The 24,058-nt window shown below is 35.0% G+C and overlaps 2 protein-coding genes across 5 annotated transcripts; both read right to left on the reverse strand.

Annotated features, from left to right (window-relative positions):
* Positions 1-542: 542 nt before the first annotated feature.
* LOC143469605 (paired box protein Pax-6-like) lies at positions 543-11,090 on the reverse strand. Of its 4 annotated transcripts, none has more exons than XM_076967352.1 (11): positions 10,935-11,090; positions 8,956-9,123; positions 6,787-6,958; positions 6,470-6,650; positions 6,201-6,384; positions 3,513-3,635; positions 3,337-3,419; positions 1,977-2,127; positions 1,802-1,882; positions 1,464-1,712; positions 543-1,351 (listed from the first exon to the last, which is right to left on the reverse strand). In XM_076967352.1, exons 2-11 carry the CDS (start codon positions 9,065-9,067, stop codon positions 1,233-1,235), a joined length of 1,455 nt encoding a protein of 484 aa, XP_076823467.1. In that variant the 5' UTR covers positions 9,068-9,123; positions 10,935-11,090; the 3' UTR covers positions 543-1,232. The 4 variants fall into 4 exon arrangements, with proteins under 4 accessions (XP_076823467.1, XP_076823469.1, XP_076823468.1 ...); XM_076967354.1 differs by having other exon boundaries at positions 3,513-3,611; positions 10,931-11,088; XM_076967353.1 differs by having other exon boundaries at positions 3,513-3,629; positions 10,931-11,088.
* A 1,399-nt stretch (positions 11,091-12,489) lies between these two features.
* On the reverse strand, positions 12,490-23,956 carry LOC143469377 (uncharacterized). Its single transcript, XM_076967053.1, has 21 exons — positions 23,932-23,956; positions 23,642-23,827; positions 22,798-22,880; positions 22,494-22,622; positions 22,230-22,382; positions 21,828-22,056; positions 21,463-21,637; positions 21,143-21,290; positions 20,530-20,629; positions 19,992-20,111; positions 19,371-19,477; positions 19,050-19,187; positions 18,813-18,873; positions 18,325-18,413; positions 17,157-17,284; positions 16,787-16,940; positions 16,537-16,669; positions 14,526-14,703; positions 14,163-14,230; positions 13,949-14,049; positions 12,490-13,680 (listed from the first exon to the last, which is right to left on the reverse strand). The coding sequence occupies exons 2-21, from the start codon at positions 23,697-23,699 to the stop codon at positions 13,567-13,569; spliced, it is 2,466 nt and encodes an 821-aa protein (XP_076823168.1). The 5' UTR covers positions 23,700-23,827; positions 23,932-23,956; the 3' UTR covers positions 12,490-13,566.
* Between the last annotated feature and the right edge of the window lie 102 nt (positions 23,957-24,058).

A 24,058-nucleotide genomic window follows, 5' to 3' on the forward strand; every position in this document is an offset into this window, starting at 1 on the left:
GTACGTCATACCTCAAACGAATCACTTCGAATTACCGAATCTGTTAGATGAACCGTGTAAGTGTTTGGCAGTTTGTGTCCCTGCAGTATAAAGCTTGTTTTCGGGAAATTATTGTTTTTAATTGCATAATTTGATGGACAAATCAATCAAGAGTTCTGTTATAGCCACATTGCTTCCAAAAACGACACGTAAAACGCATCAACTATATATTTTCTCATAAGATTTTCAGAGATTTCACAGGCAGAGATTTTCAGTTGATTACTTGTCGTATGCAAAGTCACGCTTGGTTGGTTCCCCCCACGCTGTTTTCGTGACATGACATATATAAGCGTAATGTATTTTATTTGAACATTTAATTAACCGCCTGATTTATAGGAAATGTGCAAAACATAATTTTGAAACGTTTATTTGCCTATTTGCAGCCTTCCATCAATATTGCGTTTTCTGTTTTGGGATGTGGTAATCATTTGTATGGAACTTTGTCACCGTCCTATAGTTTGTTAAACTAAACACATTTTTGCTCCATTCGAAAGTACTGAACGTAAGTTGTGTAATACCATCCCCACTCTGTATAGATGTAAGACACGACATAAAATGACGTGTAATAATGATACAGCATGCTTTCATTTAGAACGTGCTATAGTTAACACAGTACAATTAGAAAGTGCAGAAAAAATAGCACCACATGGAAAATGTACGCAAGCATTTTTGTTGGTAATAAACGAGACAGTTTTTACTTCAGTCTCTTGTTGAATTTCCATTTATAACTGAAAAATGACGATACTTGTTAAACAGTTGTATAGGAACTGACGTTAAATTTTTCTCATACGCACGATCTATAGACGTACCAGCGATTATTAAACAACATTTCATATTTCATAGTCAGCCTTAGTTAACGTAGCAGAATAAGACCAAAACTGAAACAACGGAAATAGGAAAAGAAACAGCAAACATACGTGATGGCATTACGTTATATACTTTTTTAATATTTCGTGCAGTTGTCATACAATTACGTAAAAGAAAAGAAGGGAGAAGTTTTGAAACATAGCCAGTCATTGCCTGACATGGTAATTCCGATTAAATTTAAATAAGAAACACATTTGGATGCACAAAACCACGGAAATCCGTTTCAACTCGTCCAAGAAAACGTTTCTTTCCGTCACTCTTCCAGAACGGCGTCATGGTGGTGTTTTGCTCAGGTTGTTTTGAAGACACATGCTCACTTTAACTGGTTAGTTAATTCTATGGGGCCAATAAGAACCAACGTTAAAATTGTTAGGGTTGTATTGTGTTGACGCCGAAGTATTTAGAAGTGAATTTTCCATCCGGTGTTCTAAGGCAGGGAGTGCAGCTGTAAAAGTACGCATTTTTTATCATTATGAGTAACTAGACTACCCTACAACGTTGACACTACATTTCATTTCAAATATTACAACGCTACTGACATGAGTCAATTGGCAAACCTGCAGATACAGTCGTGACCAAACCTAACACGCCAGCACCGTCTAACGGATGTGTATTTCCAGCCGTATTTTGATGAGATTCTTGTTCGGGGGATGATTGATTAATAGAGCCAGGTGGCGTAGGTATGGTGTGAATTAGAAGCCGGTCGTTGTCATACGATCCACTGTTGTAGTGTGCCGGTGGCGATGAATTACTGTTTTTGGCGTAAACCACGTAAGGGTAGGAAGATTCATTATGCCGTGGATAGTCTAGAGATAAAATATTGCCTTTAAATATTACATTAATGCAGATTTGACGCATGTTTGTTCAACAAAGTTAATGCCCGACAGGATCTTACTCATTGATAAAGGATTTGATGGATATGGGTAGCTTCCAAAAGCTTCACCGTTAATGGTGTATGGGTCTGGTTGCGGAACGGCTGCAAAACACAAAGATGCTTAATATTTTACCGTATTTGTTTGTTTATTGCTGTCGCTACTCCGCATAGGTTGTTTCAAAGAGCCTTCACTTACCTGCAGAGTGCTGAGGGATGTGATGATAAGCCGAACACGGGTAGTCGTTCACAGGACGAAAACCTTCCCTCGTTTCGCTTGAGGCGCCATGGCGCTGGTTTCTAATTTTCTCTTCTCGTCTATATTTTGCGCGCCTGTTTGAAAACCACACCTACAGAAAGTGATGCCTGCAGTTAGTTTCTTTCAGGTAGCTCATATAGATATGCTCCTTGCTACACCACTTCTGTTCATGCTATTGCAAATCTTTCTATAGTTTACACCCATTGGGTTTCAGACTGCACACTATAGCGCTGCAGGAATTTTGGCGGAGGTGAAAATTTTATCAGAGCTCTTTCATGAAAATCATGTTAGATTAAATATGATTTGAGCTATCTATTTCACAAATACAATTTTCTTCATAAACCCTTTTAACTTTTTCCAACAAGGTCGCCTATATATGAAACCAAAAAAACTGGCGCGCGCCGTAAGTCTACATTTGTTTTGAAGTACAGCTAGGTACGTCCTATAACTTACAATATAACTGCGCACAAAATTTTTGCCCGTTGGGAATGGCAAAAAATCACATCATTATACTAGGCTTTATATTTGACTATAGTCGTAACGCACAAGATCAAGACACAAAAATATAGCGCCCTATCCAGTATCCGCCCATGGACAACATCCAGCTTATCAGCAAGTTATTTGCAACTCAGACACAACTTTGCCACACGATGTCACTGGCGATTAAAATTTACAGGCGCTAGAAATTAAAACTGCAATTGTGTTGCTATTGTGATGCAACATTAACTTTCTCCGAATATTAGCTAACCGCGATGTGAAAAACGAAGCGACGCTCGTCTAGAATGTCGCTATGATATAATGAGTATGGGCTAATATTGCGCTGAGACATCAAATTGTAGCGATCTGGCGTTAAACCTTGGTCGAAGATGGTAAAGAGCAATTAAGTGTCAATCAATCGATCAATCAAGTGTCACCGCTGTTAATTTATTTTCACTTTATCCAACATATTAACAACATGGCAGGGCGTAAATTTTAAGATCAGAAAACCAGTGAAGGCCGTTACAACACGCATTTTGACGAGTATTATAAGAAAGCCATTGCCCAAGGAACAATAATTAATCAATATCAACTGCATGATGACTAGTCATTGCATCCATGTGTTTAAAGTATAGGCAACTAAGTTATTTTATAAAGTCTGACCTGTTGCACTTTTGTATACTAGTAAAAGAAACGGTGTGGCATAACATTTTGTGTATAACTTATTTTATATGCCACAATACTATTGGTAAGTGTAAAAACTCCGGGTTTAAATTTTAGTTGTTTGTGTAATTTTAAACTTGGCCATAGTCGGTTATAATACCTGTATGCGTGCTTCGGCCAAATCTATCTTGGATGCCAAACGCTCCCTTGCGAAAACATCCGGATAGTGGGTCTTTTCAAATTCTGGATGCCATTTAACAGCGTCAATATGAAAATGAAAATATAAAATTTGAACCAATCTGAAAAATCATATGAATTCTATTGCGGTTATGACACCTTTTTCCAAAGCTTCCACTTGGTCCTGGGTGAACGAAGTTCGATTCCTTTGTAATTTTCTTTTCAGTTGCAATCTTGCTGTAGCATCGACGTCACTCCCTTTTGATTGAAACGCAACTGACACTTGCAACATATATTGTGTTTTAATTGTTTCTCAAGATGCGTGGAAATTATTCAGAGATATTAATCAACCGAAAGTTAGCACTTTCGGATAAGGATAAACGGTTTTGCAGCTCTTTGTACAGTATAGCCTAGATATAAGCATATTGGATTTTATTAAATTATTCGGTTTTATCTGCACAAGTAAGTCGTTATGAAGCAACATGGTTATCAAATGCAAACATATGACCTGTTCCCAAATCAACTGGATGAAATTTTTACAAGGTTTTAAGCCGTCAATTCTAAAAGATGCCAGTTGACAGGCAACCTGCCGGCAGGTCACGCTTTACAATCTTATTAACTGGCTCTGGAGATATTGAAAATTAACATATTGACAACAAGTCGTAACAATGAGCAATTCGCCGTGGGAAATAATGAAATAATATGTTAGTTTTTGCAATCAATGTTGGGAGCAAGTTACTCAGAAAGCCTGTAATACAGGATTAACGGAAGCTTAACATTTCGTGTCTGTGACCCGTGAAGACCTTACTACGATAGTAATACGAATGTGATTATTCCGCTGTATATTGTCACATTACTTTGGCATATGCAACTCTACACCTTCAAATGTCAATCGTTACTGATGAAGAAAGAGAAACGTTACGACATTGCTTGAGCGTTAGATTTGTGTTCGTTTATCCGATATAAGTTTTTGGAAGTAAACCTGCCAAGCTAAGTGCAAACTAAACCACGTTTCAGGAAAAGCTATGCTTTAATTTTTTTTCGGTTATCAGCCCTATTGCGTTGTAAGGCAATGAAACATTCTGCTGATCTGTGTACTTTACTGAAAACCTCAGATCAGTTCTGTTTTCTAAAAAATGGTGACTAACAAAAAGAAAGCAACTTTAAAGTGTGAAAACGTAAATGGACCTAAAACCACCGAAGAGCCTCTATTACTTAAGGTATTTTGGCTTTGGTTTGGAAGTTAAAAGGTATTTGTTCCAGCAGGCCACAAGCTTTGTGGGTGAAAGACGGTATTATATCTGTTTTCATTGCACGAATCGCAATATGTTGAAGCAAGAATGCTACATAGAACACCTTCGCTTTTTACCATTTAGCAGTATCATAAGAAAATTTCAGCTCTTCTTTGGAGTTGTAGCATTTAGGTCATCGCTTGCTGAGTTCGTGAACTTTCAACTTTGGCGCTTGCACATTTTTGACGACGTAATTGGTCAACCCACAATAATCAACAGACAAGTGCGCCGCTTCAAGTAATTTTTGTAAAACCGTAATATTAACATGAAAAAGCTAATATCCCTGTAGGATTAAAGTTTAGGTTCAGATTTGAATCTCGCTTACAGGGCTGTTACGGCTTATACGACCTCATACGCTAATCTATGATGTGTAATTAAATTGTTTCCAGCTGAGCGAAGAAAAGACTTACGGTGCGTTCGGAAGGCGGATTCGTTGTAATCCTGGCTTTGATTTCGTTGGCTGTAGGTTGCACTGCCACCAGTATAGTTGAAAACCGTTTCAATCGAAGATTTGGCCTAATTCACATTCGATTCCGATTTATACTATTTCATTTAAAATTTCGCACCGTCAGCTGTGTTTTCTCGATTAGCAAGCTGAACAGACTCATGTCGAAGGTTAATAATTTGACTAAATCACTTCACAGTAAAATTTGTTGATTGTGAAACGTGAACGATTAGCGGAAAGATTCGTGGAAATGTTTGCTTGTCTTGTCCTGAGACAACTCTATTCCCTGCGGGTCTAATATCTTGATATAATAGAAGGGATTTCAGTCTCTCTTATAGTTTCAATATATCGGAACAATGTGAAACGGAGCGAATGAAGGGTAAAAAGTGTTTGAAAATCAATCTGGAAACTATAAGAAGCTTCCCCACGGCATTTGCAACGTCTACAAAATGGATTTTAAACCAATTTTAATGCTTGCGACTTGATAAGACACATTCAGATCATCATGATCACGTACCGTAGCTATAACAGGTTCGCTCGGGCCTCACATATGTTTTGGCTTGCAAAATTATTCAAAGCATTTTCCTATTCTTGTTTATACTATTTATACAGCCCTGTATAAAATTAACAGTCGCCAATGAAAATCAAGAAACAGACATATTGGTATCGATTTTAAAGCAAAGATGCGATTTTTTCTTAATATTTTAGTTGCTTAATTTAGGTAAAAAAACGACTATGGAGATCAATAAATTAACTCTTGGGCTTGCCCCAAGCCCGGATTTTATTCCATTTCTGACAAACCCGAGCGATGCATGTAAAAAGCCGGTTGACACAAATTTACTAAACTTCAAATGCAGATAATTGTAATGAGCCTTTTGGCAAGAAAGACGTTGATGGTTTTAAATCAATAAATCCATTAAAACAAACAAACCAGTTGTTTGCACAAATCCTTGCATTTTTGCTTGTTTTGGTTATTAATTTCCACGATGTTTTAATCTTATAACTTAAACGTGCGCAATTTTCCAGCTGAACGTTTTATAAACCTTCTGAGGAAAAGCCTTCTGAGGAATAGATAATAAATGTGCTGAAAATATTTCTAAAACGTTTCACCTCCCTTTCCGTTGGCGCCTTCCGTACGTTCTTGGTGGTTAGACTGCGAAGGGTACCATGCACACGAAGAGGACCATTCCCCGGGAACCTCGGGCATTGTTTTTTCAATCTTTGTGATGCCATCTCCGAAAGTGTTACTTTGATCTCCAGTTAGATTGCGCAACACTCTGTTGATAGACGACACCTGTAATTAAGAAATAACCAAATTTTGTGGGCTCCCATTTCATAATCTGCAGTTACAGAATAAGTTAAATTTTCACGGCACTTACACTCGGTATATTGTCGTCGTTGCACACGCCATCTTTCAGGAGTCTATCCCTGATTTCCCAGGCAAATATGCTCGGGCATTCGTGTTTATAAAGCGCTATCTTTTGCACGACGTCTGGTGTTGCGACGCGTGGTTTACTTCCACCTATAGCGCGTGGTCTGATCGTGCCAGTTTCATAGTATCTAGAAAAAACATTTTTGCTGCAAAGTGGTTGAAGACAAAAGAAGCACGAGTTTTTCGTTGTATCTTATTTCGTGGTTTTTAGATCGTTTTGTAACAGCAATATGCATAAACATTTAATCAAGTGTCTAAACAAACCTTGCTAAAATTTTGCTAACACAGCCATTCGACACTTGCAACATACGCGAGATGTCACACGGTCGGGCACCGTTGTGAGCTAGCTCCACAATTTGCTGTCTAATTCTATCCGGCAGAGGTCGCCCATTGACAAACATCCCACCAAGTTGGTTTACACCGCTGTGATTTGGACCTGCGTCGAAAAAGTTGACACAAAAGAGACTGGAACGTAGCACAGTGAGGCTTTGTTATGAAAAATAGTTTGGAACATAAATGATACAAAAAACGTTTGTAGGCTTAAACATTTTTCTGCCTCTTGTTGAAAAGACTTTTGCCTTTTTAAAAATTCTTAACACATTTAAAAGCTTCATTTTGTCTATAATTTTACAGAAAATTGGTAGACCTCTTTACAAATATTCAGAATATATATGCGCAGTAAGGATCAACAATTTCATAAAAAGCATGAACATTAAATCATGGTCTATGTTTTGGGAATCTGAGTTTAGACAAACGTACATCACCTACTGTATAACAGTATAGATTTAGCTTTAACCCTATACTTAAGTAGATTTTTTATGTTAAGATGTTATTAATCTTCTATTAAACTGTTTTTAAATGTAATGTGAGGTTTATTTGAACTAAAACGTAGTGTATTTTTACAAAAATACATTAACTTCCAATACAAAGCTTTGCATTTTCTAAATGCGCATTCAAAACTCATGTGTTTAGTTGCTTCGACTGCATTAGAGAAAGTAATCCAACAATTCCCCAGACAAACTTTAAAAGACTGTTCTATCGACTGGATTATTCTTTATTCCCATTTCGTTCTTAAAATCGAATTTTTCCAGGCGTAGCATTAACTAAGCTCATTATACGCACAACTTTTTCGGTAAATTTTGAAACAAAGAAGAAATCGCCAATGTTAAACATTTTAACAACCAGAGTTCTTTGTCTCTACGTCTAAACAGGTATGAGCATCATATTCTTCAATCTTTTCAAAACTTTTGATTTTATACATGTTCGTTGATTATGGGTATGTCATTGCCTAATAATTTTTGACTTAGTTACTGTAGTTTATTGTTGGATTTTAGGGTAATCGATCCGATTGTGACGTATAGACGCAGTGATCCATTGTCGCAGGTCTTTATTGCTTTTCAAGGCTTTCCCGCCCACGTTTAAACGTTTAGTGCCTCTCCGTGATTGGTTTATTGCGATTATTTACGCCAAATTAAATCATTTGTTTCGAATTTGCTCAACCAGGGCAATGCGATAATATATTTCAATTTGTAAACCACAATTTAACGGCTTGACTTTAAAACGAGTGGCAAGTTTAAATTCCGAAAATAGCTTGACGCCTTTCTTTGAAGATACTGTATAATACGCCAAAGAAATATTAAAAAGCATAAACTACTAAAATTTAATACAAACTACAGTAGCTTTAAAAAGTATATTGAAACAAATTGTTTGTAGGTGGTAGGTCAATATGTAGTCGTAATTTGCTGTATGACAATTACGTTCTTGCTAATGTGAGGGCATCTACACGAAAATCCGTCTCCTAATACAAACTGGCGACAAACAGTCTAGAATTTCGGGGTCGAAGGGTTTTTGCATTTAAACCGATTTTGACTCAAGCATATCACATATGAGCTAGTGTGCAAATTTTGCAGTGATAAGGTTACGTTAATAATGGTAAAGCGCCATGAAAGACACTTAATGTACATACCATTGGGCTTGACTTTTAAACTCCGATTTAAAAATATTTCTACAACATTGCGGGGCGTAAATCGTGAGGAATCATGGCACGTTTAACATTGATTGAGTTTCACGTGTTGCAGAAAATTATGAACTGTACATATCGATCAACCTCGTGTAATCCCTTGGTGTCACGTATTCGCTTGTCTTTTCTTTTTCTATGAAGTTGTGTATTCATAAACCTTTACATTCGTTGAGTGACCATGTACTCGCATTCGATTTACGCTTGATTTTGTTAAAACAGAGTCTTGTAACTGCAAGCATTGTTTATACTTCTACAACCAAAAACTGGGCGAACACTAAATGAAGTCACTTACCTAAATGTTAAGTGATAAATGTAGTTATCCCGGAAGAATGATAACTACCTGTTGGTTTAGCTAAAGGTAGCTGAAAATCCGTGCACCGCCATTTATACTGTACAGTAAGTCTAAAATTTACCTTTTTGTAACATTCCATCCGATCCATAGCAGATGCCTATGTTGTTGTTCTGATGTGATACCTGGGGTAGGCAACCGTTGCTACTTGATGAGCAAAGTTGCCTTGAAACCATTGCAGTATTTGTAGTTTTCTTCAGGTTAAATTAATGCTGCCATAAGTCGTTTTTTCCTGTAAATTAACAGTAGCAAACTGATGGAAACCTTCGATAACTTGCACAAGGTTTATGAAATTTATAGCCAGTTTAATATTGTATCTTGAAAAACTTTTGTTTTAGGCGTAGCGCTGGTTTATTTGTAATAATATTCTCCGTTCCATGACCTATCGTATAATATCATAAAAACAAAAATTATTTAAGAACATATGGTTTAAAATTATACCAATCTAAGAATGGTAGAAAAAACAGCATTGTGACTAATACTTTAAAACTAGTAAAGCCTTATCATTTTTGTTCACACTAAATATTAGGTTTTTTGTCATGTTGATATATTAGCCATACGGGTTTAAAGTGGCAGTGTGTCTGATTTCAACAGTTTGTTTGCACCACATTTCTAAATTTTTTCTGTTATTGTCGGCTACCATATGACATGGAGATAAGAACTGATTTACAAACACCTGAAGTAAATAGTATAGAGATAGTAAGGCGTCATATTGACATGGATTCATTTGATAGTGTCTATTTAAGATCCATGTTTATAAACGACACGACAAACATGCAAACCAAACAAATACAAAAAATTTTAACTTGAGTATATTTCTCCTCAACCGTTCAAAAAGACTGTATCTCTTTAGAATTTTTCTTTTCGGAATCTTTACAATATCTTTTTGACCAACCACGTTGCAATAACTTTTACAAAGCTCGGTCGTTTAATTCTAAGATATGGGTAGCATATCATAAACATGTTGAACATAAAAGACAATTTTTGTTAAAGTTTAATCTTTTGTGCGTAGTTTATCTCATTGCGTTTACAACTGAATCATAGGATATTTCCTGTATACCATGCTTTATACTTCTAACGTCTGAAACATTTTTTTAAGTGTTCGAGGGAAACCAGATTTAGTTTTAGTCCAGAAATATTTTATGGCTCTTTATTCTGCACCTGCAAAGGTAATACGTGTTAATGTTTCATATAAACGTTGGCGTTAGGGCGGAAAATTCCTTCAAAACACGCACGCTTAATCCGTGGATGTTTGGAACCAGGTTGGAACAATATTAAACCAAAGCGCCTTCCTGATTTACGGACAAATCTCTTGGATTAACGCCGCAGGAATTCACTGTAGCTCGCTTTTATATTCCACGTTGAATATTGAGAGTTGCGTTGGACTACTGAGTCAAAGTTGAATTCAAGAGAATACATATTGATTTATGCTATAATGTATCTCGAAGCTACAGTTGCTGTAAAGACCACATGTAACGAAAACTTGCTAAGTCAAGAGAATGGCACGCTGTTACAATTTCTTAGCACTCTTATGATACCTTGTAATTTTAAAATAAAACGCCATTGCAAATTATGCTGGTCACTTGCAATAGACTAATGTAGAAATAGCTGTCACACAACGTTGCGCAACCAAAACCGCCATTTTGTTTTGGGAGAAATTTTTAATGAAAAATTTTCTGCGATAACGTTTTTGTTTCGAAGTAACTGAAATAATTACTTTAGTTTAATATAACAAAATGACCGTACAAAGGCATAAAAATTCGTGCTTGCTATACTTGTTGATGGCAATACTTGGAAAATGTATTATCACGTTTATTTCCGGCTTGATTTGCACTGTTGTTTTAAATAACTTTTCCAACAAACCTTTCTAACTTTTTTCTTTCTATACTTATTTTCGTAAATTGAAATTGACGCTTTTATAATTTTTGTACAATAGAAAAATACGTTCTTGCACCATCATTAAAAATTTGTTTAGCCTCCAAGCATATACAAATCTTCTATATGCTATTAATATTTATTAAAACATTTTCATTACTTACTGACGTTTCTAAAATATTTTCTTCGGAAACAAATTGTCTTTCCTTCATTCGGTATGCTCAGCACTAATTCTGAATCGAACGAGGAAACGTAATTATCCGAGACTGCTTCTAGTATTTTTTCCACAACGCACGAGACTTTTTCACTGTCTTTCGCCTTCCGTGGGAACAGGGTTACTCGCTGTATTTTTCATTGTCGAGAACGAAAGCTTATTCCCGTTAAATGGTCACTTTCGAAGGACAATACTTCACCGCCCTAACAATTAAACGCCTAATCACACAATAAAAATAGTGGATTGGTTCCCCGGCAAACTCAGTAGTGAACCACAGAAATTAACATCGACCATTGTAACAACATTGTCACAACAAAACACTTAGCACGACAATTAGCCTACATTTTAACAAATTACGTGATTGGGAATAAAAAGGATTCGAAAATCGTATGTGAATACACATTGTGTAACGTTTGACGAATATCCATCTATTCTAATGTATGCTCGTGTGCCGTAATTTCTGCGATTGTAATATATCCAATCTTATAACTATACAATGAAATGACTTATTTCACAGAAAGCATTACTTATAAGAATGACTTCGTTTTGTTTAGTTGTCGATAAACATTGTTGACGTATATATATATAGATGTCTAATGCATAACTTTGAACAACAAAATACGGCATAGTTTTTGTTGTTTATTGTTAAAAATGATTAGATATTGGATCTATAAATCTATAATTTACAAAACATTTTCGATAAAAGTTATACAACTTTGTAGATTTTTTTCTTTGGTTGAATGACTGTTGTCAATTTTATGTTTTGCCATTTGCCCTCTTTCGCAAGCTGATCATTTGCCATCCAGTCCAAAGCCCTAAAGTAAGCACTGTGTAATTACTATGTAGCCTATCCCTGATATTTAAAAGTGTATCCAAAGCCAAACTTCCAACTGTGTTTGCAGGAACGGATGCTTACACAGATCAAATCTCATCGACGTGGGTGTAATACAAACTAATCAAATATATTGTGGTGGACAGTTTGATGTCGTCTCCTTTCCACGATGGACGCTAATGTCCAGGTTTAATCAGCTTTAACCTACTCCTGAATTAATGTAACTATAAGGCGTCATGTTTACACACGCAACTGTTATCAAACCAAACATTTTACGAACCATTCATTTACAACACCTTTAACCATCTCAAATCAACATATTACTAATCTATTTGATAAATCCAGCGTATTAACACTATTGGTCACTGCTTTAAATTTCTCTACGCTTCGTTAACACTACACTAAAAGAGGAATTTATTTTCTATGTTACAGCGCCGTCTTGCGGCATGAAAAAAGTAAAAAATATAAATATCGGTTTGTTTTAATTTGTCCTCTGTACAACTGACTCTTGGCGTACAGTTGGGCTGAATACGGGTTATAAACGAATCTTTCATGCGCTATTTACGTCTTAGATTTTTTGGTTATCCAGAAGCCAGGACCTATGTGCTGGTATAGCTGTTTAGAATCGACAGAGTTCATTTGAGGAAGCCCTATAGAGCCTATGCTTTGCAAGAACGTATGTCACAAAAGCTATTTTATCCAAATTTATAACCAATAAGCATGACATAACAAAAACATTAGAAAGAAAACACAGTAATTTTACAACAACAGGGTTGGATAGTTGACACATAGCACTGTTAAAATACGACAACGCAAATATGGCATTTCAGATTATTTACTCTTTATATATCTCACCACCTTTCCAAAACACCCAAGATATCTGCTTTGGTATTATCACCACATTACACTACAGCATTATCACGACAAATAATGAGAATATCGAACAACAATACACCAATAAATTACCACTATAGCATACAAACCCAACATGTAAGAAAGCACAACATTTTAACATCTGAGGTGGCAACAAGAAGTACTATAAGTTAAAGATTCACCTAGTCTTAAACGGTTTGAAGATGCGCTCTGAATGCAATAAATAGCTTTGCCAACGATATTTTAAAGCAAGTAATAAATATTTCTAAAGTGCTAAGCACTTTGATGTTTTATGATTAATGATATTAGTTACAGTGTAAAGTCACATGACTTGTTCCGATTTTAGGGCATAAAATAAGTGAACTTAAATACGACAAATGCGAGTAAAAGATAAAGCATAACACACTGTATCGTGCCATGAAACCTGTTGATGCCAAACATAATTTGTGTTAACTACGAAGTGAAGCACCAACTAAGCTATGAAAAAATATCTTTATAACCTTTATATGTATTAATTAGCCTGTATTTGGGCAAGCAGCTACCTCATAGGCCTAGCTAGCTTTTTCGTCAAAACAGTTTTGCAAATTTGAGGTGCGAACAATAACAATATTGCATTTTACAAAACGTACAAAAAAAACCTGCGAGGTCTTTGGAAAAATGAGGTGATTTAGAAACACGGTCTACCAACACGAAATTAATTTCATCAAAATCTGTCAGTATACATAAGGGTATGGGCTATGCGATCTATTATCAAAAGGTGTCAATACAACTTACCATATAGATCAAAAAGCTTTGTTGGGCAAGAAAATGTGAAAGTTTAGTTAAAGTAGCCTACAATCCACAGACATAATACGACAAAGACCATCAAAGTGTACTGTTCTTCAGGCTCGATCCTCTTTTCCAAATGCGTATATTTCCTCTACAATTAAAGGTCTGGCCTCATCGACGTTAGACGTCATTTCATTTTCGGTCAACACGTCACTGTCATCTTTCATCTGTTGCGACATTTAATTTCGATTTAAACCATTCCATAAATACATCGTATAGAAGTAATTCATAAACACAATTACACTTCAGCCTAAAATACGTGTTTCAAAACAATAACTCAAAGCAAAACGTCAGAAGTTTGAATCCTCAGAGTCTTTATTTATTAAGAAACTATTGAAACCATCACATTAGTATACGGTTAGTATGTAAAAATACACCCCGTAAACACACAGACATTAGGTAGGTCAAAATTCTGTTCGTATACTGCATTATCACCTTTTCTGAAAGAGCTTGAACGATGTGTTTCTCTTTAGAAGATGGAGGTTCCACTGCCAACATCCTGTGATCGTCTATGACTCCCTCGGTCTTGCATTTACCTATAACAAATATCGAACATTTTGTGAACCAAAAAGCAAATTTTTGTGGTTGCAATTCTTGGTAAAAACGAAGTAATTCGTTCGCATCAAGCGTTATTTTTGTATAAACTTACTCAGCCATTGGTTGTGTGCGAATGCATTGCTCTGTATGAAACCAGATTCCCAACTTTGGTCAGCATGTCTAGGAAAAGATTATAATCTTTTGATATTTAGTATTTGTGAAATCAAGTTATTCTGCACTAATTTCATACGGTTTTACTGTTAGCCTACTTGTTCTCGTAACCCTTCCCACAATACATTACAATACCCAGGTGTTAGTATTTGGTTGCGGTAGGATGTTTTGCCCGAAAAAGGGCAGACTTTTTGCAGAAAGGAGTTTGACAAACTTAAGAAAAATTCTGTGCAAATTCTGTTTTGGGAAAGATGTTTTTTTTGCTAGCGATGACACACGTTTTAGGAACTTTATACTGAGTTACCCGACGTGGCTGTAGTTCGTGGTTCTAAAGATTCTATTTTGGCTCCGTCGTGTTTTTATTAGTCGGTAGTGCAGGTGTATACGCCATATTGCAAGCACCAGACTGACTCCAACAACGAAAGCCGAAACCGCCCATACTAACATCGTGTTGGAAGGAATTTCTTCAGAGTTCAAATGCTCTGAAAAATATGACGATTAAGTTATTAGTTATTTCTTTGCAATTTTATGTTCACGCAATAGGATAATAAAAAATTTCTGCCTAAACGTTCAAAATTTAAAACGGACGTTTTCTAAAATATGATAGCAATCTTAACATTTTCATACAAACGGTGTAACGTGCTGGTGATCATATGATAGTATAAAATACACGTGTCGTGATAGAAAAATGTAAAGCATGCATGTTTAGGCTATTCTTTATTTAGCTTAACCACACATTCAGATAACGGTGAGCTAGTAACTGGTAAAACAAGCTTTATCTAAATTCTAAAACAATGCTGTCACAGAAAATTTAGTGCACCGATGCTATTTGGACTATGTACCTACGTACCAGGCCTACCAGTGAAACAATTCTCCAATGACATGTTGTGCTTAAACAGTTATTACCAGAAATTTATCGAAAAATTGGTAAATCTGGCGCTAGCTTAGCTGATGACTGATGACAGTGATGAGTGATGACAATTACGGCATACGCAATGGTAATCACAACGTCACTATGTGAAAACAATATGCATGACGTTGGTTCTTTTATGAAGTATGAACAGAACGTTTTGCGAGGGCAAGAAGAAATAGTTATGCCCTAAGCCTAGCCACAATTTGCAAAAACATCTTGCCCAAGTTAAACCCAACCTAATTTACAGATGGTATATTTATACTGGTGATGATATATGTTAAGCTACAACTCAATGAACTCAATCTTGACTGTTGGCGTTAACCTAATGCAGTAGGCCTACTTGGTAGTCAGTATGTTGCCGATATAATTGCCGTAAACGCACGAACCCTTCACCAGGAAATGTATACCGTCGCCTGTGACGTTTCTACGCTAAGAATAAGCATCAACTGCTATTAATCGCCTACCCGCGGAGTTGTTTACCATTCAAAAGGCTTAGTCACTAACATACTACAGTAACATAACTCGAACGCGGAATTGGGTTAGGTTCAATAAAATTTGGTATTTTTGGTTCCGGTTAGGTGTTCAAAAAACATCAGTCCAGACCGATTTAAAGGTTCAAGTTCAGCTCCGGTTCGACACCCTAATCCAGTGGTTCCCAACCCGGGTGCCATTTGCGATACACAAGGGTGCCGCAAGCTATTCCTATTATTTATTTTTATCTATGACGTTTTCATGAAGTTATAGGTAGGATTGCTGTTGCTGATGCAATTTTTATAGACAATTGTTTTTGTTACATCCCTAGGACAATTTTTGTCATACCGTATGCTGTTTCAATGCACAACTCACGAGTTGGTAATGTAGCACATTTCGATTATTGTGGTTTTGTGACATCACATACAATATCTGTATGAGCTCTGCTAATGGCCAGTTCTGATTCAGTCTAGTGAACAAGTGTAAAGTGAATACTGTGTTTGTAAAGGATGTTTGCCATTGTGTCTTATTAGGAGAGGAGTAGTGTGCTAAGCATGCATTTTCAAAGTAACATTCAAACTCCAAGTAAAATTTCTGTGTTGCTTATAAGTTATGTTGATTTTTCAACGAGTAACTTCTAAGTAAGTGCCTCTCATAATGACACAGCTAGAAAACTTGTTTGAACTAACAACCTTCTGCAGTCGAAGCCAATAACCGTTGATTGCAAAATGAGGTGCCGCAAAATATTTTTCTCTTCTGTAGGGTGCCGTGAGCCTAAAAAGGTTAGGAACCACTGCCCTTATCCATTCATCGATTTTAAAGCCAGCTTGTGACAGCCAAACTGGGGGTTTCCCTTTCCCAGGTTTCGATTAAATGGCGGGAAGTCCAAGAGGGGAGGGATTAATGAAGTCATCACTTATAGTAGACTTACCGTTGCTATTCTCCGTAGTAGCGTGAAGGATCATGCGTGTGCTGACAGTAGTTTGTATTCGATCACCAGTGAATTGGTCGTCTTCATAGCTGGTTTTGCTTTGTAAACATCCTTGTCCATGTACATGTGGACACTTTATAACGAAAATACCAATTTGTATTTCAGTAACTGTACGGTCAAGTATCAGCAGTTGTAGGCTATATTATAAACAATGCAGATTTTTATGAAGTTGTTTATTGTCATAACCCACCTGTTGAATGTACTTGTTCTCTTTATTTCTTGTACATTTAGACACGGTACAATTAATATTTAAGATGCTGTTGTCAAATATGCCTTGTAACTTTTGCATTGAAAAAGCAAAGAACTGTTTATTCATATCTTCTTTTGTGTGAGGCATTATTACGCTGGGAGAAAGAGGGAAATTGTTCATCATTTTGATTAATTTTCATTTTAAATTAGACATCATATAAAGCCTAGTTATCAAAAGTTTAAAATTAAAACTGTCACGGATCATTTTGCTGCTAACTTACTTTATATTTGTACATTCCATTGCATCTACCTTATGCAAAGTAATATATACTGTAGAAATTGGTTAATTATAAATTTCAACAAAAGCTTACTTAACAAGTTCCGATGCTGGACAGTTATTGTTAATAAGTTGTAATGGTGCACTCTTGTCAATCTGTACTGTACAGGTGTCAAGTAAGAAACTGACATCAATGTCATTTTCATTGCTGTTCATGGATGCCTGTTATTTGTGGTTAAATTGATTAGTAGCTGATAACTTAACTTTAGCTTTGATATGAAATTCATAACTATACCACACACAGGTAAATTGAAACTAGTTAACAGTTAATAAATCAGCTTCCTCATGTCCAAAATCTGGATTAGCAGACATCACGTCACCATAAAATGTGATATATTTGTTACAATTTACAGTCACTTAAAATTGAAAGTGACTGTCGCCTAGTTTTTCAGGGATTTTCTTTAGAGATTTATGCATGATTTAGTAGTTCTAGTTCATTTTGATTAAACTTCACTGCCAAGTTTCAGCTGTCATGAATCTGTAGGCAGACGACAGCCATAAAATAAACTAAAATTTTAGTGAGAATTTTTAATATTAAACCTTAACAAAGCAAAAATCATACACTTTATGTCCCACCACATCATGTTAAAAGTGTTGAACTAGGTGACAATATGTGAAGTATCAACCAACTATGCAACATCTTTAAACATCAAAGCTTTTATCTTGTCACCACATGCCAAATCAATGAAGGAGATAATAAAAACCGTCAAAAAATACAAAAGGTTTTAACTTCCTATATACCCCTTTAAAACTCAGATGTATCACAAAATCACTTAAAATACATTTGAGTTAGTAGATTGGAATGATTTGATTCATATCACAGTGGCAAACGATTGCTCCAAAATTAAAAGCAGATGGATAAGAAAGAAAGCGGATATGTATAAAAAAATTGAAGGTTTCCCCCAAAACCAATTGAATGACCTCTTGCAAATATAGTAGGGTTTTTCTATTTGATATGCCCATTGCCCAACCAATGAAACAAATTTAATTAACAAAATCTTAGGTTTTGGTATTCATTAAAGCACAAAGAAATTTAATTGATCAAATATCCCCCAAAATAATCAAAAAGACAAGGAAAGAAGCACAAGACTCAAAATTTATAAAAAATGATGTTTAGAAATCGAAACATTTCAAACATGATTACTATATTTTTAATTAACGTAAGGATGTTTATTTATAACTGTAATCCGACATTTTACAACCTCAACGTAGAAAATTTCTTTGGATGGTTTCCCATCGTATTTTAGTTTCTTGTGACGCTCCATGTCTTCGTAGAGTGTAAGCTGAACATCTAAATTGAAACATTTATGAAATAAAATTGAGAGAACATTGAAAATATTAGACCAAAATCAAACTTAGCAGTAGACACATTGACTGCCGAAAATTGATTTTTTCATGAAAAGCAGATTAGCATCTACTTCTAACCACACATATACTCGTCATCACCATCTTGGTTCTTGGAAGTTATCTCTGTTTGACATTTTACAAGCGAATTATTAAACAGCAGCGCGTAAGACATAATTTGTCAAATTTCAGAGAAATAGAAAAGTAAAGAACTAGATGTGGATGAAAGGATCGCGGACCTTGGTTACATTATTTTTATTGTATTTTTCAATTGTAATGTTTTCATGCTGTTTTCACCATGGAATGGAAAGCCAACTTGCTTTGTGACAGTTGACATATAAATCACCTGTATTTGTGTCGCATTCTAGTTTAAAGGGAACAGTTGTGCCTTGAGTATGAACTTCCATCTGAACATAATTTTCAATACTTTGATAATGGAGAATTCAAAAATGTTATTGCTGTCCATAGAGCGCTATTTGGTAGAGTGCCAAAACATTTATGTTCATGTATTTCTACTCAGTTTGGAACTACAGTATGCTTCTTTCAACAAAACAGCTACTTTAGCTAACCATACATACATTACCTTTAACATCAAACGATTAAAGGCAACTTGCATTCCACACTGTCCTGCTGTTGCTCTTACTGTAGCTTCATCATCATTTGTTTCTATTGTGCATTCTCCATTGCCAAATGTAAGTTGTGATTCCTTTATACCATACTCCTATGGAAATTACCACTTTGGGAAAGTTGTATAATAACTTAAGTAGAGTCCATAAGAACAAATGCATTTATGTTAACAAGTCTATCAGAAATATTTATAGTGTGTTTTGTTTTATAGCATGACACCATTGAATCAGTGAAAAAGTGAATGTAACAAATCTCAACATTGCATAAATTCTGGTACCTCAAGTTCATCCTTAAAATAAACTATTGCTATTTCTGATGATGAACACTCAGTCAGGATATTGCTTGAAAATTGAAAGGACTCTGCTGGTGGATCATAATGAGGTTCTGCAAATGATTTGTGTTATTAAGAAAACCATTTGATATTTCACTGCTGGTATCCAAAATATTTAGGACAGAGAAATGAAGATTAACCATATTAATACACTTAAAACATAGGAAAAAATCAAATAACAAACCTTTTGTATGAGCAAAATATTGGGAAATCGCGTAATTCAAAGCGGACACACCAAAGCCAGAGTAGATGCAAACATTTCAATTACTGATGTTTCGTGTAATAACTATACATTTTCAATGTAAGGTAAAACTAGGAACTTGCTTTTGTGAGTCAGTCAGTTAGTTAACTAATCTTAGTAGCCAACTGTCTAAGATTAGTGTTCTACTTTGCATTGAGAATAGGTACAGTTATCACTTGAACATTTGCAATTAAAGTATTTGCATCTACACTGGCTTGAGTGTTTTTGCTTTAAAACGTTTTTATATTTTGTTCGCTATTGATATAGGTTATTACATAGTAAGACTTGTGTCAGGTATCTGTTAGTTCAAATATATTTTGGCTTACCCACTGGGTCATTTTCTTCAAAAACGATCTTTGTCAAATGTAAAGGTTCATTAAACTTTGAATATGCAGAAATAGGTATGACGTAGATTGCTTGTGTAGCAGACAGTAAATTATCTGAATCTGACATGACAAGAAATAAAAATAGAAACTCGAGCTTTCATAATGAAGGCCGTACTACGACAACAATTCAGGAGGCAGCTGGTAAATTAGAGTTATAAGCAGTGGTACATAAAAATTACTAGGAAATGTCATTAACCTAATTATTTTCAGGCAAGAGCTACAAAGCAGCATTTTAGTTCCTAATGTAAGCGTAATTAATAACAATGGTATCCATCATGGTGTATATACCACCTGTTGAGAAGTTGTATAGCCAGTGAACTTCTGGAAGTTTTGGGCTTCAATGCTACAATGAAGCTACTGTGTTTTTAAAAACAAATTTTTGGCCACAGATGATGTTGCTGTTGTAAAAATAACAGCAAGAGGGCAAAATGTAAAAACAAACAAATTAAAATTCTTTTAATGTTTTCAACATAATTACCATTTCTAAGCATGTGATGGACATTTCTTACACGAACACTGCCCTCTTCATCATCAAACATTAAATTACTGGTATCGACTGTACTTTCATAACTACACACCTGTAACATATTTAACCAAGTTAAAGAGATAATAATGTCACAAGTAGGGTTACTTCAGATATCAATAATATTTACTATCCGAATAATAAGCAGTAAGCACAAAGCAACCTTTTTATCCTGATATCTAGTAAAACATAAGGCGTCAATTTTAAAAACGTTCAAGTAGGACGTAGCTTTGTTATGAAAAAACCACATAGGCTATATGAACAAAATTTCATAAATTCTCAATATTCATTTTTTATTTTTGTTTTTTTTTAAATTTATTTTAAATTTAGGAAATCCAGAAGCGTGTAATCGATCTCAAACAGCTTTCTTTAGAAAAACGCTCATGCCTCACCTTGCAATGTATCTATACTAAATTGTTAAATGCGTGGAGGACAACTAAAAATCCAACTTGTTCATTTCAATCGATTTGTGTATTTTTTCTGACATAGTAGAACTATTTCTTTCAACATTTAACGTATTGTAAAGGATAGAGGGCAAAGAACTGTGAATTAGCATTTTTCATTGTACCGTAAATTCCAGAGTAGCTTGGGTTTCCTTCCCTAAATCACTGGTCACCAGCCAATCAACGGGGTTCATAGAATGCAATACAACAAATACTTTGGTGCCAGAAGACAATTTGTAGATTCCATCCAATTCAAGTTTGATAGGCACATTGCTGTACACAATACATTAAAGTGGTCATATTTTCTATAAAATTGATGTGAACTATATGTATGTATTTTATTAGGTAAACAGCATAACAGACTAAACACAGGTTTCTGTATGTTGCACTCATGAAACCGAAACAAGCAATTTTAAGTATCACATTCTAACAAATATAAGCAAACCTCTTTTCATTAATGATATCGATTACATAAAGTAGGTCCCTTGCGTTATGTAAGGAATTGGTTGAGCATGCAGTTACAGGAATGATAGGTTTAAGAAACGTTGCGCTTAACAAACTTGATTTTTGATCAAATATAGTAGCAGGATCACATTTTTTTTCTGTAGCTCTGTTTTCATCTGTAAGATAACAAAAACTGTACAGCATGAGGTTCATTTAATAAGACATACAAAGTTTAGGTTTATATCGGACCAAATAGCTAGTGTGAAAGAAATACAATAATAGAACATCTATAGTAAAATTCAGTATAGCTCTGCAGTCTGCACAGCATAACTTTGTAGGTGACACAATAAGAATGAGAAGATTTACCTGTGATTGGAATTGAGTTTCCAACGTTCCATTGCAAAATATCTGTCTCTTTTAGATAAATCTTGGAATTTACTGGCTCTTGTTTACCATTCTTACCAAAAAATATCGAGTTAGCCAATATGGTAAAGATTTGATTCAGTGTGTATCCTTGCTTGAATTTTTTTCTATAAATAGTTTCAGGTAAATCCCTCCCAGTAAATTGATCTTTCACACTTGAACCCTGATTTACCTGAACATGACAAGAAATTTATAATGTAGATTATTCAGGTTAGGGAGTTAACTTGCAGAATTGTTGTCTTGTCTAACAAAAATTAGACAAAACAAAATTAGTTTTTCTATCTTTGGTTGTTACATAATTATAGTATGTAAGTGAATGTTGTAAAATTCCATACAAAAGCTTACAGAAAATTTCACATGATTGTAGAGGTTGAAGTTACATGACACAATCCATGTTACACTTTGAAGAGAACCAAGTGCAAAATGGTATTTTGTAGTAAAAGATGTGGTTGAGGACTGTTGAAATTGATCTTCTTTTTCAAATAAGATGAGGTAAATCTGGAATAACATAAACAGTATATAATAAGGTGCTCAGTCATTGATGAATAGCTTGATTTCAACTGTTATGCAACAATCAAGATGGATTTTATGTTCACAAACTGTACACACTGTTTGTGGTTTTTCATTTGCAACAAAAATAATATTGTTTTCCAATTGCACTGTGTTGTTCCTTGTCACAGAGGCATTTCTTGTGCAGCCTTTTATCATTTCATTTGGTGTTTCCGACTCAAGAAATCCCTGCAATAGCAAAACGGTCAACATGTACATTTGAAAGCATAAAATTGGTGTAACATATTAGTACATTTACTAAATTAATGTAGCTTAACATATGCAGATATTGTTACTACTTCTTTTTGTCTGCATTGTGTTATTTATCTGCACTGTGTGTTATTTCTCATACAAGATAGGCTACCTTAATTTTATTGGAATAACATGCTTTGCAAAGTTCAGGACAAATGGTTTTGTTGTTGCTTGCATCATAAATTGGTAAGAAACCTATAAAAAAAATTTTAGAAGTTGTGATAGTTTTTGAAATTTGTGCCTGGGTGTTTATACAATAACAATAAGTAAACTACGACACAACATATAAATTTCCTGAGAAGGCCACAAAGTGTCATATTCATGTATCGCATTTACACAATAATTCAGGTAGTCCATACCCGCTTGTAAAAATTACAGCTGTTTGTATATGCAAGGAAGCCGTTATTAGCTTTTAAACTGTAACTGATTTAAGCACCTGACCACATACAGTCATATGTGTTTTTGTATGTCTTAAAGGTATGCTATTGCTTGTTGGTAAATTAAATTATACATTGTCCATTAAATTCTGTAATACCTTTGGTTTGTAATCAAATGCTTTGCTTATGTAACATCACCAATAGTAACCACAAACTTATTTGATACATAAGTTTCAAACATTAGTTTTAAGCATACTTAAGAGTATGACAAAACAAACAAACCTATATGTAGTATAATAGTACAAACTTCATACAAGCCAGTTTATTACAACATGGCCTATACGGTTGTAAAAAATATTGCATACATTTACAGATAAACATTATTGCCATAAAGTAATTAGATGCTTTGATTTTTCTACGTTTTATTAATTAAATCTTTTTATTTACAAGCAGCTATGTTATATGCACGATGTGCTCATGGACATAGTATTACGGCAATGCATATAATACTTAATCACAAAATATTTTAATTATGGATACACAATCACTAGTCTAATATAAATAACTGTTTAGATTTACCTATGAGAGAAATGCTGAAACGAAAAAGGAATTTGGAAATCCATCTAACTCTCAACATATCTGCTGTTTACAATACAGTTATCCAAGTACTGACGGAGGAAGGTATGCAATTTACGTGCTTGCTTATATCGCTAGTATTCTGCAGCTTAATTTCATCGATATTCCATCTTACCAAGTATAAGTAACCTAAATGCGAGACCTACTTTACTTGTTTATTGTAATAAACAAACATGCGGACATGTTTTTATGATTCATCAAAGCATTATTTCTGCGTTATCCTTCGTTCTTACCATAAAATACACATAAAATGGTTGCAAACACCTTTCTATGTTTCGATTTAACATAACTGCCTGACGCAGATGCGTTGCATCACCGTTGCATCACCGTTGCATCGCAACATCACCGTTCGACGCAAGC

This window comes from Clavelina lepadiformis, chromosome 8 (assembly GCF_947623445.1).
Source record: "Clavelina lepadiformis chromosome 8, kaClaLepa1.1, whole genome shotgun sequence".
Taxonomy (NCBI): domain Eukaryota; kingdom Metazoa; phylum Chordata; class Ascidiacea; order Aplousobranchia; family Clavelinidae; genus Clavelina; species Clavelina lepadiformis.

Coding starts and splice junctions, on each gene's coding strand:
- LOC143469605 (XM_076967352.1), bottom strand. CDS start 9,067: ATGGTTTCAAGGCAACTTTGCTCATCAAGTAGCAACGGTTGCCTACCC. Junction 3,420..3,512: donor AGTGGAAGCTTTGGAAAAAG/GTGTCATAACCG, acceptor AATGGCATCCAG/AATTTGAAAAGACCCACTAT. Junction 1,352..1,463: donor GGTCACGACTGTATCTGCAG/GTTTGCCAATTG, acceptor GTACTTTTACAG/CTGCACTCCCTGCCTTAGAA.
- LOC143469377 (XM_076967053.1), bottom strand. CDS start 23,699: ATGTTGAGAGTTAGATGGATTTCCAAATTCCTTTTTCGTTTCAGCATT. Junction 21,291..21,462: donor GATATCATTAATGAAAAGAG/GTTTGCTTATAT, acceptor TATTGTGTACAG/CAATGTGCCTATCAAACTTG. Junction 20,630..21,142: donor AAGCTACTCTGGAATTTACG/GTACAATGAAAA, acceptor AATATGTTACAG/GTGTGTAGTTATGAAAGTAC.